A 19,307-nucleotide genomic window follows, 5' to 3' on the forward strand; every position below is an offset into this window, starting at 1 on the left:
ACGCCGATTCTTTGCAACACGAAATACCATTGAATAAATACCGAAATTCTAAACGCTTAAAGAGTATTAAAACAGTAATCAACGGATACTTCCTCAAAAGTACCTTCGAAATGGAACATGGTACCCTCCTGGGCGGCTGTGAAAAGAGCCCCGTTAGAGATTCCATTTGAAAAGAACAAACAGATGAGTAACCTCGTTCATCAACCCGCGAGAGCCCCTAGCGCTTAAGCGCGCCCTGTATAATGGCCAGTCTCATCGTAGACCGGCCGCTGGCGCACGCTTGCTACGCGTCCCGCTACGAACGCTACGCGCTACGAAAATACGCAATGAGTAAATACGCTACGAATAGTGCAGTGCTGAGTAATAAATAATAAAAAAATAAATTATAAAAGTGTATCATATAATTTAAATGTATATAAGTGATAGTTTATTATTGTTATAGAAATTAATATCAGTATAGTTTGTAAAAATGTTTAACTTAAGGATTGCGATTAGAATATTCATATTTCTACTAATAACACAAGGTAAGTGGACATTCATTTTTATTTACTTTCGAAAATAAAAACATATTTTAAAAAAATAAATAAAAAATTAAACAAAGGAAGATATTTCGATTATTTTAACAAACATGTAAATGTTATTTAATTTTGTATTTTACCGAACTGAAATTTTATTTCCTTTCATTTGTGTTTTGTAACGTATCGATTTAACATTAATTATTATTGTGGTTGTAAAAAAGTCTATTTCAGCTCTTGTTGTGAGAGGTTTCAACTAAAACCGATTACAATTTAAGACTATTCGGTACAAAGTCCGCGAATTTATCTTGTTTAGAGAATTTGTTACGAAATTTTTTATGTACCTTTTGATAGGTGGAACTAGAATTTTCCGTGATTATTTAATGAAATTTCAAACCTTCAGAATGAATGTATTTTTTCCGGACTAGCGATAGATTAGACAGAAAATTAACTAACCTACACATAAAATTGATTTCGTAGAAACTAAAATGTTTATTAACATAGCACTAACACAATAATCATTGAAATTAATTTAAAACATGTTATAAGTACAATAAAGAGGCCATTTCTAAAAATAAAATTTAATAAACATAATGAATAACGCAAACAATTTGAATAAGAAGAAGTGTATGAAAAAACTAAAACTAAATTTCGTCTAATGACTTAATTGTTTTCATTTCTATTACACCGAAGGCTGTTTGAATAGAAATACACAGATTTATTAAAAAAATAATCTTATAAAGAGAAGTTGTTTCTAAGAAATTGTTTTTTTTTATTGTTTGAATCTGACCGGTAAGCAATTAAGGGGATTTGTAAAGGTAAATCGAGGTATGGTGGGAGTATGTCAGGTAAATTAGCTCTTTGACATTTTCGATAATACGGGGTGTGTTATAAATATGAAATAGTTTATGTCATTGAAGTATACCTTGATTAGATAGATTTTAACTTGGTTTAGTTAAAAGTTAAATACTGTTTTTTTTTTCAATGATATTAACGAGGCTAACACATACGTAGCTACACTACATAGCTGTAGCTAGCAGACCCCTAGCATCAATATTAAATTTTCGCTCTGATTTTTAAAGCAAAACAATGATAAGACCACACTTATGTAAACTATTACCGGTGCAATCGAATTATACCATGATTACTTTGTAAGCAAAAGTACTGAACCTTTTTTTATATATACATATAACACATGCTATAGATTTTGAACGTCTACCTTGTGAAGATAGATACCAAAATAGTAATAATGTATCATCATTAGTTTGAGGGCGTATGTCGTCTGTATTTACGTTAATACCTGGACTTTCGAAATGATTTATGAGGTTGCTGTGTACATTTATCACCTTGGAGAATGCCTTTTAAAAGTTTGATTTAGTACTAAGAATTTAAAAGATTTTCGGATTCGAGTGACCTACTACGGTGTCTAGGGACATAATATTATGTTTTGTATTTAGTTAAGTATATAGCTTGGTGCTCCTAGTAAAATTACTGGTTGAAGATAATTTAATTCATAAACAGTGAACATAAGTCTACTTTAGCAATAAAGCTATTTTGTAAATCTTTATAAATAAAAATAAATTGGTGTTTGTTAGTCTCACTAAAACTCGAAAACGGCTGGACCGTGTCGGCTAATATTGGTCTTGAATTTATATAAGTCCAGGGGAGGTTTAAAATGGTGAGAAACAATGTTTGAAGCGGTACCAAGTTTGCCAGGTCAGTTAGTAAATCATTGCGGACAGTATAGCGGGTTACTGGGGGCTCGGACTCGAAAAGTAAGAGTAGGAAGGGGGTGGTTTTAGGTTACATTCATGGTGGAAGAAGTAATGGGATGATATTTCCACCAAAAATACTAGTAAATCTTTATATTAAAAAGACATAAGGGACACTATGCCTATTTGAGATAGTGATATCGTTGTTTTCATAGTACGAAGACAGGTAGGCTGTTGAAAGATCTTCTTTCTTCTTTGTAAACTTTGTTCTAACTTATACCTGTTTTACAATACACCAGTTTAGATTGTCTTGTCTCACTCGGCTTTTTAGGTCAAATAATAGTGAAAGGGGAAATTTGGATAATGATCGGTCTTGTTATCGGAAATTTTGATTTTGAAAATGTCACTTGTCAATTAGTGTCTAGAAATGACCTTGAAATAATTAACGATTGATTTGATCAAAAGTTTTGCCTATTTTGGGGAATAATAAATATGGAATAATAAACCAAATCTTATCTAAAATAATAGTATTCATCGCTATTCAAGTTCTTCTATAATACATCTATACATATAATAAAATCGTAGAAAAGTGCTGTCTGTACATTGAAAATAAAAATAAAAAAAATAGCAGGGGTTATTGTTATGTCGATGTCGAACCCAAAAATGTAATTAACTTTTTTTTTGTCTGTTTGTCTGTTTGTCTGTTTGTCTGTTTGTCTGTTTGTCTGTTTGTCTGTTTGTCTGTTTGTCTGTTCGTCTGTGCGCGCTAATCTCAGAAACGGCTGATCCGAGTTGGATGCGGTTTTCACGAATATATTGTGGGATGCTTAAATTTACATTTAGTGTTTGTTTCATGTCAATCGGTTCATAAATAAAAAAGTTATGTCAAATTAAAGAATCACGTCGAACATTCTATGCTTATACCATTAATCTCCGCAACTATTTGACGGATTTGGTTGAAATTTGGTACAGATATAGTTTAGAACCTTAGAAAGGACATAGATATATTTTTATTTCAATAATCAAAAAATAAAATAAAAATAAAATAAAAATAAAATAAAAATAAAATAAAATAAAAATAAAATAAAAATAAAAATAAAATAAAATAAAATAAAAATAAAATAAAATAAAATAAAATAAAATAAAATAAAATAAAATAAAATAAAATAAAAATAAAATAAAATAAAAATAAAAATAAAATAAAAATAAAATAAAAATAAAATAAAAATAAAATAAAAATAAAAATAAAAATAAAAATAAAATAAAAATAAAATAAAAATAAAATAAAATAAAAATAAAATAAAAATAAAATAAAAATAAAATAAAAATAAAATAAAAATAAAATAAAAATAAAATAAAAATAAAATAAAAATAAAATAAAAATAAAATAAAAATAAAATAAAAATAAAATAAAAATAAAATAAAAATAAAATAAAAATAAAATAAAATAAAAATAAAATAGAAATAAAATAAAAATAAAATAAAAATAAAATAAAATAAAATAAAATAAAATAAAATAAAATAAAATAAAAATAAAATAGAAATAAAATAGAAATAAAATAAAAATAAAATAAAATAAAAATAAAATGAAAATCAAATAAAAATAAAATAAAAATAAAATAAAAATAAAATAAAAATAAAATAAAAATAAAATAAAAATAAAATAAAAATAAAATAAAAATAAAATAAAAATAAAATAAAAATAAAATAAAAATAAAATAAAAATAAAATAAAAAATAAAATAAAAATAAAACAAAAATAAAAATAAAATAAAAAAAAATAAAAAAATAAAAATAAAATAAAATAAAAAAAAAATAAAAATAAAATAAAATAAAATAAAAAATAAATTTATTCCGGACATACAGCGCTTCAATTTCGTACTTATAGTACGGAACACAATGTCGGGCTGTTCCTATACTCCGTAGATAGATGGCGTTGATCGCGCAATGGTGTAATTACAATTGTTCAGTTCATGTTATTGTTTTAATTCATTGGAAATTTGTTTTTACAAAATATTAAAAAGCAATGAAAAATATAACATAATACAACTTTTAGTACAAAGAAAACGCTCTAACGGAGTATAGATAATTCTATGTCGATCGTTACACGACTTCGGTTCATGTTATTGTTTTAATTCATCGAAAAAAAGTTAACAAATAGTAAAAAGGTATGAAAAAAATTATATCAATATAATTAAACTTTTAGTACAAAGAAAATGCCCGAACGGAGTATAAATAAATAATCCAAGTTGTCTTTATCCTCGATAGATGGCGTTGGGATCGAAATAGATTGCGCTATGGTTTTGTTACAATTATTTGGTTGGGTATCGGCCGAGCGCTTCGGTACTATTGTAGAAAATGTGTATTATCAGTCGTATGATTATTTGTCTGTAGTGGTCCTGCTGTTTCGTATATTCTAAATTGGTTTCGTTGTATTTGTCAATTAATAAGTTTATTTGTTGGGTTTTCCTGGTTTTCTGGTTAAACTTTTTAACGTAGGTTTAGTTTGATATCGATTATTAGTAGTTACTGTAGTTAGTTTTTTTAATAAAATTGTAAGTCTAATTTATAAATTAATTAGATTAGATTTAAGTCGTTTCTTTTAAATTATTTAGTTTAAACTTGGTTATTATAGCATAAAGGATAGGTTCTAATATAATTTCTTTTTTAATTGTTATAAATTCGTAATTTTATTGCTTTCTATAGTTTTAAGTTAGTTTTCATCTTAAGTTCGGAAAGATTATAATATTTCTTTAGTTAAAGTCCGTTTTTAAACTATTTTTTCAATGCCCTAAGTGAGTATACATCTATTAAATTCAAACGCAGAGCTCATTATGTTGATTTTTGAAGAGTTCCCTGGAATATCTTCCACATCTCATTTTTGAAGAGATCCCGCGAGATCGGGAACTATGTGGTTAAAACCAAAAATTTGCCGGAAGTCACTATTCCACGCGAACGAAGTCGCGGGCAAAAGCTTCTATAAACTATACTCATTTAATATAATCCCTTTGAATTGTTACCTAGCCAACGTATAGAAATAATCTCATATGAATAGATGAGAGATAGCATTCATAGTCGGATCTAGATATTGCGATATTTACATAAACTTAAGCTATCTCGTTATTTGCTGACTGTTTTAAACTAGGTTAGGGCCAGTGGTAAGCTTTGACCAGTTACCATGTTTTAATATTATGTTTTATTTACCATAATCCTTTACGAATAATATAGACATAGGGTGGGTTGGTCAACCCGGACCTGTGGATTACCTAGCGGGTTTACAGGGGCTCCGGCTCAAAGAGCAGGAGTAGGAACTGGATGCTGTATAGTCAGTAAGAGTCTGATACTCCCTCTCACCTCGTCTAAGGCGGAGAAGTCATCGGATGATTTTAACCCCTTAAAAAAGGGTGGGTTGGTAGGTTATAGAGGGTTAAGAGATTGATTGATCAAAGGACATTAAAGTTTATGAAGTTTTGCAATTTGATTTGGTAAAATTTATTGAGGTTCCGGGTTTGATGCTGAAGAAACTCCTAATAATTTGATTATTATATTGTTGGATATTTTATGCACAGTCGAATGCTCCTGTTGATGCGTTGAAGTAGTCTTATTTAACTCTAACTTTCATAGTAATGAATAAAATGTGAATAAATGATTGTTTGTTTGAATGTTTGTCCGTCAATCATGCCGAAACTACTGGACGGGTTTTGATGTAATTTGGTATCCAATGGGAACGTGAACGAATCCATAAAAGTGTCATCTTACTACGTACACACAGTTACTTTATATAAAGATATGTTTTTATAGGGAAAAGTCTAGCACAAATAACATCAGAAGCTTGAACTATGGATTAATATATTAAACGGTCAATGTACGACACAAAGTACGGCAAAGTTTGCCCACTGTCTTCCAGACCCTAGAATATGTTTTGAACGCGTGCCAATTCAAAGATAGTTCTATTAAGAAGATGTAAGTTTGAACTTATGACTCGCATGGGCTTTGAAAATTAAAGCAAGACTTGAACGTTACGAAATATTTTTCGATGGATATTTATTGTGATGTTTTTTTTATATTTTTTAAGACGGGTTATCGTTCAATCACTTCTCCCGCCTTGGGCGAGGCGAGATGGAGTATCGTACTCTTACTGACTGAAAACTACCTCGTCCCCAACTCCTGCTTTTTGAGCCGGAGCCCCGGTAAACTTATTGTGATGTTTAGACAAAGATTTTGTTTACTTGTTAACATTTACTGTTGTTTTTCAAAGTGTTTATCATTGTTATTGTGAATCTGGAACAGTAAATACTGTAGATTCTTTCACTAAACGCCTTTTACACAGGTGAAGAGGAAAATATTTTTATTCTACTTACTTAAACATGATTGCGTATAAAGAAAGATTTTTTTGTTTGTTCGATACTGAACACAATAGGTATGTCTAAAAATAATAATCCTAAAACCTTCCAGTCTATTACATACGTATGAAAATAGTCAATTGACCTGAATCACAGATGAAACCAGGTAATGTCAAGGCAACATATACCTTTATGTTTCGAGAATAAAATCGATTTCGATAAATCAGAGCGCTAAAATAAGTCAAATGTTACATTTCATTCTAGTAAATTCTAGTTTGAGCCGGCACAGATTGGGTGGAACCGATTTTCCTGTGTGACAGACTAATGTGTCGCGTTTTCTCCCAGACTATTATTAGGATTCCGAATTCAATACTTACGTCTCTAGATTTGAAGCCTCGTGTGTTGTTGTGACTTGTTTCTGATAGAAGTAACATGACTTTGCGTCTTTCTTATTTCTCTGAGGGGTAATGTTGGAGTATTTACTTAATACCTTTTATAACTTTAATGAAAAGCACTCATTGCCCCACACAAAGATTAATTGACTAGTGTTATAACAAGAGTTGCTATTGATTGCTATTTTATATAGGTATATTACTCTAGTATAATAGACATAATTAGTCAAATCAACATCGATTTGACTCATCATAAAGTACAGCTGTACCGAGCAATGGGCAATTTTATTATTCTACACAAAAAGAAATGAGCTGAAATTCATAATTCCTTATCGGTAAACCAATTTCGACAGAGAACAGAAATAAAATTACATGGAAAATAAAACTAATTATTATCCGCCAACTGCCATAGATTCCGAGAAACACTTCGCCGATATCTTTTGTACTAGTTTTTTAATTGAAAACCTCAAGGCAAAACACAGCTACAAAGGTCATTGACCGTTCAGTGTTCATCGTAAATAAATAGCTTTCATTGTAAGTTTATTTCCCTAAAACTCAATTTCATGAGAATGTATTAAATATAACTTGAGTACCAATTAGCAGTTATAGCAAGAATAAACTACTAAGCGATTTCTTACGTTTGACGATCGCCCAATTTTCTTTACAATCGCTATTTGCCAGGAAATTACTACTGAGGCTGATGTTTTAGACGCTAGCTGCTAGGTTTTACGATAAGCATAAAAGGCAGATGTGTTAACACCATTCTTTTAGATGTAAGAGTACTAGAATATATTGTTTTGGGATTCTTGCTGGCTTCCTAGTCGAAAGTGCAACTGTTGAGTACAAAGTGTTATTGTTTGTTTTTTAGTTCTTCGATAATTCGATTTTTCAGCAATTGCTGAGAGTCGGCAGTAGCACGGAGTCTGTAGATTTTGTCCAGTTCTTTGTACTTACTCTGTGCGTTACACAGGACAGAAAATAAACAGATATAAAGACAAAAATAGTAAAAACAGTATTTTGGTGTATGTGTATTCATAATTGCATGTAGTAAAAAGCGGCTATTTCAATATTAAAAACAGACATGCCAATTTTATTTATAAGCCTAGATTAATAGAATTAAAATATAACACCGAAAAATGAAGTAGTGAACGTTGAAGATTAAATATTTATAACATTTTTCCTGGGTCAGGTTTTTATGAAATTTGGTCTCCAAGGAATTAAGGAATTAAGCGTAGCGTAGGCGTCTACGTAAAATATAGACTATATTGTACCTTTTTTTTTTTTTTTTTTTTTTTTTCAGGGGGAAAATCATCCAATGACTTCTCTCGCCAGGGCAAAGCGAGAGGGAGTGTCAGACTCTTACTGACTAAAAACCACCCCGTTCCTACTCCTGCTTGTCGAGCCGGAGCCCCGGTAAACCCGCTAGGTAGTCCGCAGCTCCGGATTAAGCATCAGCCCTACTGGGCCCCATCTGTGGTGGTCTGATGGCTCTTTGAGGCGCGCGCGGAACGCAACGCGCCGCACGCACGGGACTATATTGTACCTACATAAGTAGTTTGAAGCTTGGGTAAAAACCATAAAGATCGTAGAATACATTATTTATAACAGAATTTAGGTCAGCCAATTAGTTATTAAATGTTTAGCTAGAAATTTAATTAAAGAAAATAAGGTTGTTGGATGGCGGTGAAGTAAGCAATCTTATTTATTCTTTATTTTACGGTGAAGGTAGAATGATGGAAGCGGAACGAAGCTGAATTTTTGAGATGCTGTTGTTCCATAACTTTCTTCATTATCATGATAAGTTCTTCTGTGAAATGTCTTCGTAGTCATGTGTGTGTGTGTTTTATGTTGTCTGTAGGAGTGTAGTAGGGGTTGCGCGTATGTGTGTAGATAGAGGGTGTCCGGATTTTTGCTTTTAAAATACCAAGTTATATACATTCACAGTTTTATGTCATTTTTAAACGTAAATTTGAAAAAGGGAAGTAAAAAAGAAGGAATAAGCTTGAGTAATTTATTTGCCATATTAAAACTTAAAAGGGATGCAATTTGATCTACTTTGTCGAGAATCAAGTGAAAGTATTATTTTTCACTGGAGAAGTCTTTTGAAAAACTGTGATTCCTTTTTACTGTTTTAATATTTACTGAAAGCCTTGTAAAATTATATTTAAAAAGTAGTGCAGTATTTGAATACACATTTTTCCAGAAAATGATGACACATTTTTGTGGACTGGGAGAAAGTGATAAAAAAATATAATGTTTTACATTTAAATACCGAAACTTGGACTCATCTCTCGTTTGCGGGCACCCTATATTTTTTTGGCAAGGCAAAGACTATGAATCACGCATCTACCCCCATGGCTCTCTGAGAAACACCACAGGGGACTCCCCTCGTCCAATTTCTCAACTAAACATAGTGGTCACTTTGCTCCCGTCCTTGGACATTTTGTCATCGTTATTCGGATGGCTACCCATCTATTTTCAGTTTTTGGTAAATACAAGTTGTTTTTAAACGATTTAGTTATTACTTGAACTCAAAAAAATTAGCACCCCTATCACTTTTTAGACAAATAATGGGTGACAAATTAAACTAAGCAATCTCCATCAGGGACAACATAAATTATTTTTAGCTTAGGAATTTCAGTAAAAGCTTTATGTCTGGAATAGGAATATATATATGTAGAAGTCGACTCTCCCCTTACAACAAGGCTATCATAATTCATAACTGACAAAAAGAGACACCCTGTTTGTTGTGCGTACCGCTTTTACAGAAACAAGTTTATATAATATCTGTATACAAAACATCTCCATTCCTTCAATACTTAGTTTTTGCGTGAAGTGATAGTAAAATAAAATTAAATATACATCAGTCTGACTTTACAAAGTTTACTTGTTTATTACGCTTCGGGCTTGCGATATATAAGGTAACATTATAAAAGCTAATGATGAAGTTTGCTTAAGTAAATGTACAAAGTGATCATAAACGAAGTATATCGTGGAAAATTTGCGGTACTTTGTAAAAAGTTGAAGATACAAATGGTTTGGTTACGTTAGAAGAGCGTTGAAATTAATACAAGTTAATAGTTATTCATTACCAAATTAGACCTAAGGGTGTCGTTAATCATTTTTATGAAACATTCAAACAAGTTTTATTCTTGTTACATACTTCGTACATAAAACGTGAATGGATTGACGTCATAAAGATTATCGTATCCTCATTTTATGGTCGACCTTAATTATGTTATATATTGCCCAATTTTTCCACATCACCGACTAGAAGATTATGCAAAATGGGTGAATCTTTAACGGGCATAATTGCGCCGCTTCCCCAAGGATTGCGGTATGAAGTTATTTTATTATGCGGAAATTCTTTCAGTAGTATTGCTGTACTCGGAATTTTCTTGCAATGTCTCTAGTGAGCACTTTGCACTTTCAAGCAATCGTGTGTTTTGCTCTGTGTTTCTAGTGGACTACGGCAAGGCTGGACGCATTATGCAGTTGCTGGTGTTTGTTTTAAAGTCCACATGAATGCGTTAGTCACTCGCAGAGCCCGAATTGGGGCGGTTTTAGTATTTATGCTCACTGCAGTCCAGTATTGTTATAATTACGAGCTCAGAACTAATTGTATGTAATGGTTGGAGCGTTATACTCATTTGTGCTCTGAACAGTCAGTAAATTACGTTCTAATTCTTACGTAGAGAAAAGGCTATTTAGGTCGTACTCTCGCATTATATTTCTATATGATACACGTGTATGTGAATGGATTATTATTATGTTACAACAATTACGTAGTTCGTATTGATTTTACAGAACAATTCTATAACTGTGAGTTTCCTTTCGTATCAATCACTTCACCTAAAAATACTCAAGTACTGTCCAATTTGATGTACTCTATTATTTATAAAGCAAGTAAATGTGTCTTTGTATGTAATTTGCGTGGGATGCGCATTACATGTAATTTAAAAGCATAAACAATCTTTATGTATGATTCAGATTGTTGGAATTTGGACTATAAATATGTTGATACAAAACGAATGTTATTTATTTTTAGATCAATATTATTTCCTTTTATGGCTGCGTATAGACGAAAGGATAAAAGCGACGTAATTATCATAGGAAATTCAAACTACAAAACCGTTCAATTTCAATAGAAACCGTCTTTGTGTAACACTAAATCATTTCTTGATTTCATGCATTATTCAAATAAAAAACGTAATTTAAATAAGACAAAACTATTCCATGTGTACTGTTTATTTTACAAATCGTCAGACCATGTTCGCTATTAAAGTTTCGCTACGCTAGCAAACTTTCTTTAGCCGCTTATATGCAGTCAGCATTTTACATATTGTAGTGTGCACCAGCTGCGCTATAAAAGTCGTTTAGACATATTGAAGTTATCAAAATGTTTCATGTTATGACTTGCAGCTTATACTGATTAAGAATACTTTCTTTGGAATGAAATAATATGATTTTTGATACGTCTTGTAGTTTTTGTTGAAGTTCTAAAATAAATATTGCACATAAAAGGGTTATATACATTACCTAGAAAGTAGAATTTTTAGATGTTTTATAAATCACTAACAATATTAACTCCTTTTCTACCTGTATACCTATATGAAACTCTTAAATTACTGAGTGACTGACGGTCTGACAGACAACGCACAGCCATAACTATTGTACCTAGGAAGCTGAAACTGGGCATATATGTTACTTTAGGAGATAAGAAGAATATTAAAAGAGAATTTCCCTTAATTCACACGTAGAATGGAAAAAATAAGAATTATCTATTTATGTGTACAAAGTCGTTAGCAGAAACTAGTTCACGCATATAAAAAGTCAAAGTATTTATTTGTGAAACACAAGAAGTAAAGAGTACCTTAGAGGTTGTAGAGTATGCTGCTATACATGAAAAGACCCTGCTATGTTTTGCTTTGCTTAACACAAAACTAATAAATATAAAACAATTTGTTAACACTTAATAGTGGCTTTACGGACAATATGGCGTAATGAAATTACGTATGACGATGAATTGGGTTAAAGACACGAAAAGGTTAGTTTGTCACGAGAAAGTAGGTAATATGTGAACAAATAACAAGTTGGTCGGTAGTGGTTACGGTATTTCATCGAGTATTCGGCTCGAGGCTTAAACAATCGGGGCATTTTTTCAGCTTGGAAAGTTTCTTTTGTCATACCTAGGTTTAATCCGTTACGTCATACCTACCACATATTTTACCCCGAAATAGTAGGTAGGTAGGTAAGAATCATAGCAATTGGTGTTCCATTGTCTCTGCCTATCTCTATGGGAGACGGGCCTGAGGTTATGTATGTATGTATGTAGGTAGATGTAATTATAATTTTATAATGAAACACCCACTAGCTTTGAGAAGGTACCATCTAGCAAGAGGTAGGAGCTTTTTATCATGTACAGAACACAATTATAGACTTCAAAGCATTGCTCGACACGGTAACCGAACACAGGGCTTTACTAGGCAATCACACTTACCTCTCAACTTTCATTTAGTAAAGGCACATCAACAATATCAACAATATACATATTTTTCGCTTGTACTTTACCGGTAGTTATTACATTAATAACTACTTAAAAAAGTCTTAGTGTGTTACAATTACATAATACTTTTACCTCTTAATAGACACGATAATATATCACTTACGTGAACGTTCCTATCATTATCCACGTCCATAAGATATCATATTTAAGTACGATTAGATGTTATGGTACGCAGTAATTAAAGTCGGCACTATTACTGAAGTTTCGCAGTTAACCAACTTGTACGGGACGTGCCCCATCAAGGTATGGGAACAAGACGGCAGGTAATGATACATATACATATTCAATGTATATATTTACTATCATATTCAATGTATAAACTAATAGACTGTTAATAAAATGTACAAAATGTTTATACCAGAGATAGCCATATAACAAAAAAACTGGGTTTAAAAATCGGACGTAAAAAAGGTGCGTTTAAAAATCTTAAAAAATTTAAAATCTAAAAAAAATATTACTATTATTAGTACTGTTAGGTTACCCACCCCGTCAATTACGCTGAAACTACTCGACAGATTGTGATAAAATTTGGTATACAGACAGGGTATGAGCTGACTTGGGTTATAGGATAGGATAGGATCTTTTTATCCCACAGAAACGCGGGCAAAGTCGCTGGCAGAAGCGAGTATAGATATAACATAAAAAATAAATATAAAATAAAGTATAGATATAACAAATACATACGAATACTTTCACAATTCTACACGTACTCCAAACACAGCGGAATAAGATTCTGAATAAAGAATGTATGTTTATTATTTCTTTCACGTCAAGAATTAAACTTCGAAAGTAAAGTGAAAAGTTCCTTTATAACAGTCACAAAGGAAATTTAAAATAACATACTTTCGTAGCGTTTGCACCGCATTCATATTAGATTATTCGGAAAATACGAGAGATATGAAAAATATTATTTAGATATCATCTATCTATCGTGCGATATTGTATATTTTACTGTACTATTTTGAATGTAGACACTTATAACTTAACCGTCAGTCAGATTGACAGACCATTATTTATTTCTTTATTTGTGTGTTGACATTTCTAAAGTACCTATTTATAGTTAGAATAAATGGTTTGACTTAGAGAAAAGTGGGTGTTTGTTATGTTAGCAGAATCACTCACAGATTGTTAGTACCTGCCTACTACCTGCCTGCTTATTAAAGCTCTAATATACCTATCATTTTGGGGAATAAAAAGGGTGATGTTTATTTTTTTTCTATTGTACCTATAACGTATAACCTTAGTTAAATCTCCCAGTACCTGCAAGTTCTTTAAAAATAGATTCAAAGAATTAAGGTCGGATTAACGACCTAGCTCCAAAACGGATTAAACGGATTACTTGCAAAAGAGATAAATAAAAAGAAAACGCTGAAGGGTTGAGCATCAATTTCCAATAATTATCACTATGTAGAGCAGACCTCTTTTATTTCACCCTGATCACTTTTGGAAAAAACTTTAGAGAAAATCTTAACCTGAATAATTTAGGAGCCTGGAATTAGGGCATGTAAGATAGGATAGTCTGCCGTGTCTACCTTCTCTCTGGGGGATAAGATGAGCCTAAGTGATAGTGCCAGGTAGACAGATTACATAGTCTCATAATCTTGTTGATTATATCTCCATTTAGTGAACACGTATTATGTGTTTAAATTTAATGAGAAATTCAGCAGAAAACGGTATTTTTGGCAAATCGAATATGTACATATTTTTAGGGTGTGGAACGACGTAGCATTTCGGACCTAATTTTACTCATTGTTCTGTAGGTCTTTTTTGATATTTGACATTTCCTCATTAAAACAGAACCAACCTATTTTTTTCTCTGTGTCCCTAATACACCCACATTTCATCGTATTTGAGTTTTATAGCCTACAGCTCAATAAATGGGCAATATCCAACACAAAAATATTATTACCAGGACCAGTAGTTTTGGAGATTAGAACCTTTACACAAACAAAGTTTTCAACTTTATGTATAAGTATAGATACAAATATAGATATAGATTAAAATTTCGGAAACCCCTATAACAAGCAAACATAGAGTGAGATTAACTGTTCAAGACAATGCCTGAAGTAGCTAGTAGTAGTTAAAGATATATACAATGAGCTATCCAGTGGTGTATCATTGGAGATTCAGTAGTGTACAAATCCAGACTGATGATGAGGATGACCTACGAAAAGTTATTTTTAACCAATGATGAAAAAATATGAATAAATGATTTTGTGCGCGATTATCTTGCTTATAAGCAGGTTTTAGTATATTAACCGACTTCAAAAAACGAAGGGTGAGGTCGGTTATTATAAACGTAGTTTACTAAAAAATATTATTAAATATGTCTTCTAATATTATATCACAGCCATTAGTATCGTACCTAAAGATGATGTACTACATAGTACTAACGCTTTTCATCCATTAAACGAAGGCAAACATAAGAATGCCTCGTGCTACTCTGTTGTTAAGTACCCCTTTGTGTCTTCTCTATTCAAACATGTGCAACATAGTACATGACGCCATTTTATCGCCCACGTTCGTCCATACACGTGGAACGTTTAAAAAGTGTAAAGACGATACATTGATGTCACTCTTATAGAAAAAAATGTTCGTCGATTTTTTTTTGTAGGTAGATATTTTTGTGTTGGTAATCGAGACTCAGCATTTACGTATTCAGACGCGTATTTGTTTGGTACTAATAATTATGAAATATTATTTATTTATTTCATAATGTCTGGATAGCCGCTATGTATGAAATAACCTTAAATTAAGAATGTTATTTGTATGCACTATCTGTCACAACACATTTAGAAAACACTATACTTAGTGCAGAATTTTATACATATATTTTTTTCTAGATTTTGTTTCTACTTTCATAACGTTAAGTTAATTAATTGTATACCAAGTAATTTTATCTCACAACTACTCGTACGACATCGTAATAATCTTTGCAAAAGCCAATTTATCCGAAATTTCACCACAAAAATGGCTATAGCATTCCAAAGCCTGAAAGACCTTGCCCTCAAAAGATTCCAAAGTAAGGGTCGGCCTGAAGAAATATACCTATAAATATAATACTGTTGGAAAAAATATATTGCGACTACATGTCAAAGGGATTATTTATTGAGCTCCACAGATGTTGAACCTGTTTGAAGCCTATTGATTGGACCGCGCCAAGTAATAAGGAGACAGACCAATTAGAATTACAGAATTAGGATTAAAACGGATCAGGGGGATAACGAAAAACAACTTTAATTTGCAATGAAGAGAGAATAAAATTCTTTGAGACCCGTATAATTCTCGTTTCTCTAATTTCTTTGGAAATTAAAAGAAGAATGTGGTGAACATAAATCTTTATGAGCAATTCTATATTATTATAGTTAGCAATTGAAAAAGCTGTAATGCATTTCGTTCGCTCGTTGTTATTAGTTTCGAGTATTAATGGCGTATTGCAGTATTTATCATTAGTGTAAGTGGTACTTGTTTTATTTATTTGTGGAATAATTAAACTATGTTTTAGTTGGAAATCTAGAAAATAACAGTTTTAATTACTTTGTTACAATTGTTTTGCTTCTTAATTAAGTGTAGAACAATTTTTAAACTTCTGATACTTAGAACGTTCATAATGTTTACATTATAATGATAAATTACCGACTTCAAAGTAATTAAAAGCTTGAATAAATAAAATTATTTATTTTTAAGAGTGGAAATTTATTCTATGACTTCTTCCGCCTTGGGCGAGGCGACAGGGAGTGTCAGGCTCCTACTGACTAACAACCACCTCGTTCGGACTCCTGATTTTAAAGCCGGAGCCCCGGTAACCCGCTAGGCAGTCCGCAGCTCCGAGAATAAATAAATAAATGAAACTCTACTTCTCTAAATATTGTGTTACATTTTTAGCTTTTTACAAACTGCCAGATATGACGTGTCTGGAACTCATGATAACTCCCCATTCCATTTTCAAAGCAAAACAAACACATATTCGAAATACGAAATTAGAAATACACACAAACGTCATTATTCAAAATGTACCATTCCATTTCAAAACATCCATTTCGTATTTAAAACAAAAGATGTTCGTTTTAGATACGTCAAACTAAAATCAAATGTAATAAGGTTAGGTACACACATGTATGTTTATAGACAAGTTATTTGTGACAGCCCTACTAACAAAACCTGAGAAATAGTACACTATGACCCACTTTAGTTCTATCAACTTCACACATACCTCAATAAACGTTGGGAAAGCAACCAAATGGTACAAATTCATCACCTTTCATCGAATACAAATGGAATATTGGACAATTAATTTAATGTTCCAATATTAGAAATGTAAGGTCATATTTACAATTAACTGAAAGATCATAATTTAATTTACACTTTCATGTTTTGTATGGGTTTCCTGGAAAAGTGTAAATTTGAATTTCGTACTGTTACTAAGAATTTTAGAATTTAAGTATCTAAAAATACTTTCTCTTATTTACTATTTATTTAAAGATACACCAACGACTTATTCACTAGATTTGACATATTACATTTTTTCAACAATTTGCTGTGAATTTGTCACTGTATGTGATAAATGTGTACGTATAATTGTTAGATGTATACAAGTTATTTTCTGCCGTTCTCAGAAACATATTTTAATGATTTCTTAAACTATTCCTTTGTAACGATTTTGTATCGGTACAATCATGCTAGATATTCTTACTAGCATTTCTTTGTCACATTAAGTAAAAGTGCTTCTACGTAAAAAAGTTAGTTTTCCATAAATAGTCTGCGTAGCAAAATAGTGAGGGTAACAAAAAAGTTTGAATGCACGAATCCAACTTAAACAAGATCAAGATAAAACTACGATTCATAAAACACGTAGGTACAAAAACTTGAAAAGTAAATTAGTTTCTTTTTTCCAATTTTCTCCTGCAATTTCCGTGAAAACTTCGTTATAATATCACTTTCACGATAAAAAGATATGGCGTAACGGTAACCAATTTATGGTTTCAAATTCAAATAATTCAGAATATAGTTCAGTTATAATAATTGCTGTGATATTTTTTTGCTGCCGATGATGAAATTTTGCGTTCATCGTGGGATCGGGTTAAATGTTATTGAATTTTTTTGATTTCATAATTGCTCGTATACGGGATCTAAAATTTTGTTTCATGTTTGGCTAGTAATAGTTCATCACACATTATGTTGTATGTAATGGCATAACTAACAAAGATTAACCGTTTGACGAGGAACTCAACTAGTTTCAAGCCACGCTAGGGGCTCATATTCATAAGTAGCATTGCGCAACACGACACAGCGAACATTGCACAGCCAACTGAGTTGGAGAGATGGCTGCCTGAACCAACTGAGTTGGTTGGTATGTCTCACGAAAATCAGAATACAGAAACGATCTTGGTCTATATCCAGCAGTTTTTTTATAGGGAAAATCATCCTATGACTTCTCCTGCCTTGGGCGAGGCGAGAGGGAGTTTCAGACTCGTACTGACTAAAAACCATCCCGTTTCTACTTCTGCCTTTCGAGCCGGATCCCCGGTAAACCCGCTAGGTTGTCCGCAGCTCCGGATCAGGCATCAGCCCTATATATCCAGCAGTGTATGGATATAAATAAACTGATAATGAAGAAAAGGACTTCAATTAGACAAATGAAAACCTACAACAATAGTATTCGTTTCTTTTTAATTACATTTTAAATGTAGTTCAATTACGCAACAGGGAGGTAGCCATTTCATTCCGTTATATTGTAGTCAAAAGCAACCGTTCTCTTTTATTACCGTGTGCACGGTAACAGTACATTGAACGTATTTATATCGGGATAACCTCGACAACGATTGAATTGAAAAAACAAACTTGGACTATTGAGATTTTTACTGAGTATTCCAACTTCAATACTTTTAGTTCTGACACAGAATTCGCGTAAGTGGTTACAATAATATACATATTTATGTTTGAAAACCATCTTAGTTTGAAAAACAAATATCTTGTTCAGTTTCTACCTCAGTACGCCGCTTGTATATTTCACTCACGTGCGTTTTCTAGGTTTTATATAACATTTTGTTTGATGTTGTAAAATATTTCTTCAAATATGGAACCTAAATACAGAATGTTCTACTTCGAATCTTCTTGAAATTTTGGTTATAAGTAGGTTATTATATAGAATAGAATTAGGCGTTACTTTGTGGAAATCGATGCTACACTAACAATACAATAAATTTTTAGTTTTCATTTCACTTGTAGACTCAAACTCAAACTCGAATTCTTTATTTGCATGTTAAGGTATTACAGGTCTTAATTTAAATGCTAAAAATAATTCCAGACAACTCCTGATGATGCTCCGTGGAGGAGCGACAAATGTCGAGTGTGGTTGGACTGTTTTGTTGCGTGTGTTTTTGTGTCACACCTCTGCTGCGTGAGCATTTCATTGCGGGCGATAGGATGGTGCTACACACTGCATGCTGAAAAACATCGACAAGCGGAATAAAAATGTATTGTATTGTTAGTGAGGTAGGTTATTCTCTAACATCAAACCACTTTACTTTTAAAAGCGTATAAACATTCCAGCCAATCTAATGTCTCCGCAAACAATATTCGTTACTTCCCAGGACGACCTAGTCATATAATCAAGACAAAATATAATTTATCTAAAGATTCCTGAAATTTCCAGACTATAACAAAAAAAGTGAAATCATAAAATTATTTACATACGTGAAAGTATTACGTATGTAACGAGCTCTAGCAAAGTATCATGGACTTAAAGAATACGTTGGAAAACACCTTTTCTTTTTTGCA

At 31.7% G+C, this 19,307-nt stretch overlaps 1 protein-coding gene across 2 annotated transcripts in view; it reads left to right on the top strand.

Moving 5' to 3' along the window:
* The first annotated feature begins 233 nt into the window (after window positions 1–233).
* The window catches only part of LOC118264958 (uncharacterized), a 157,653-nt gene continuing 138,579 nt past the window's right edge, over window positions 234–19,307 (top strand). Inside the window, exon 1 of one of the 2 annotated variants that reach the window (XM_050705994.1) lies at window positions 234–524. In XM_050705994.1, the coding sequence (XP_050561951.1) occupies window positions 470–524 (55 nt within the window). In that variant the 5' untranslated portion in view covers window positions 234–469. The remainder of the gene's footprint in view (window positions 525–19,307) is intronic. The other variant, XM_035577631.2, reaches the window with a different exon arrangement.

Source organism: Spodoptera frugiperda, chromosome 28, assembly GCF_023101765.2.
Source record: "Spodoptera frugiperda isolate SF20-4 chromosome 28, AGI-APGP_CSIRO_Sfru_2.0, whole genome shotgun sequence".
In the NCBI taxonomy this organism is placed as follows: Eukaryota; Metazoa; Arthropoda; class Insecta; order Lepidoptera; family Noctuidae; genus Spodoptera; species Spodoptera frugiperda.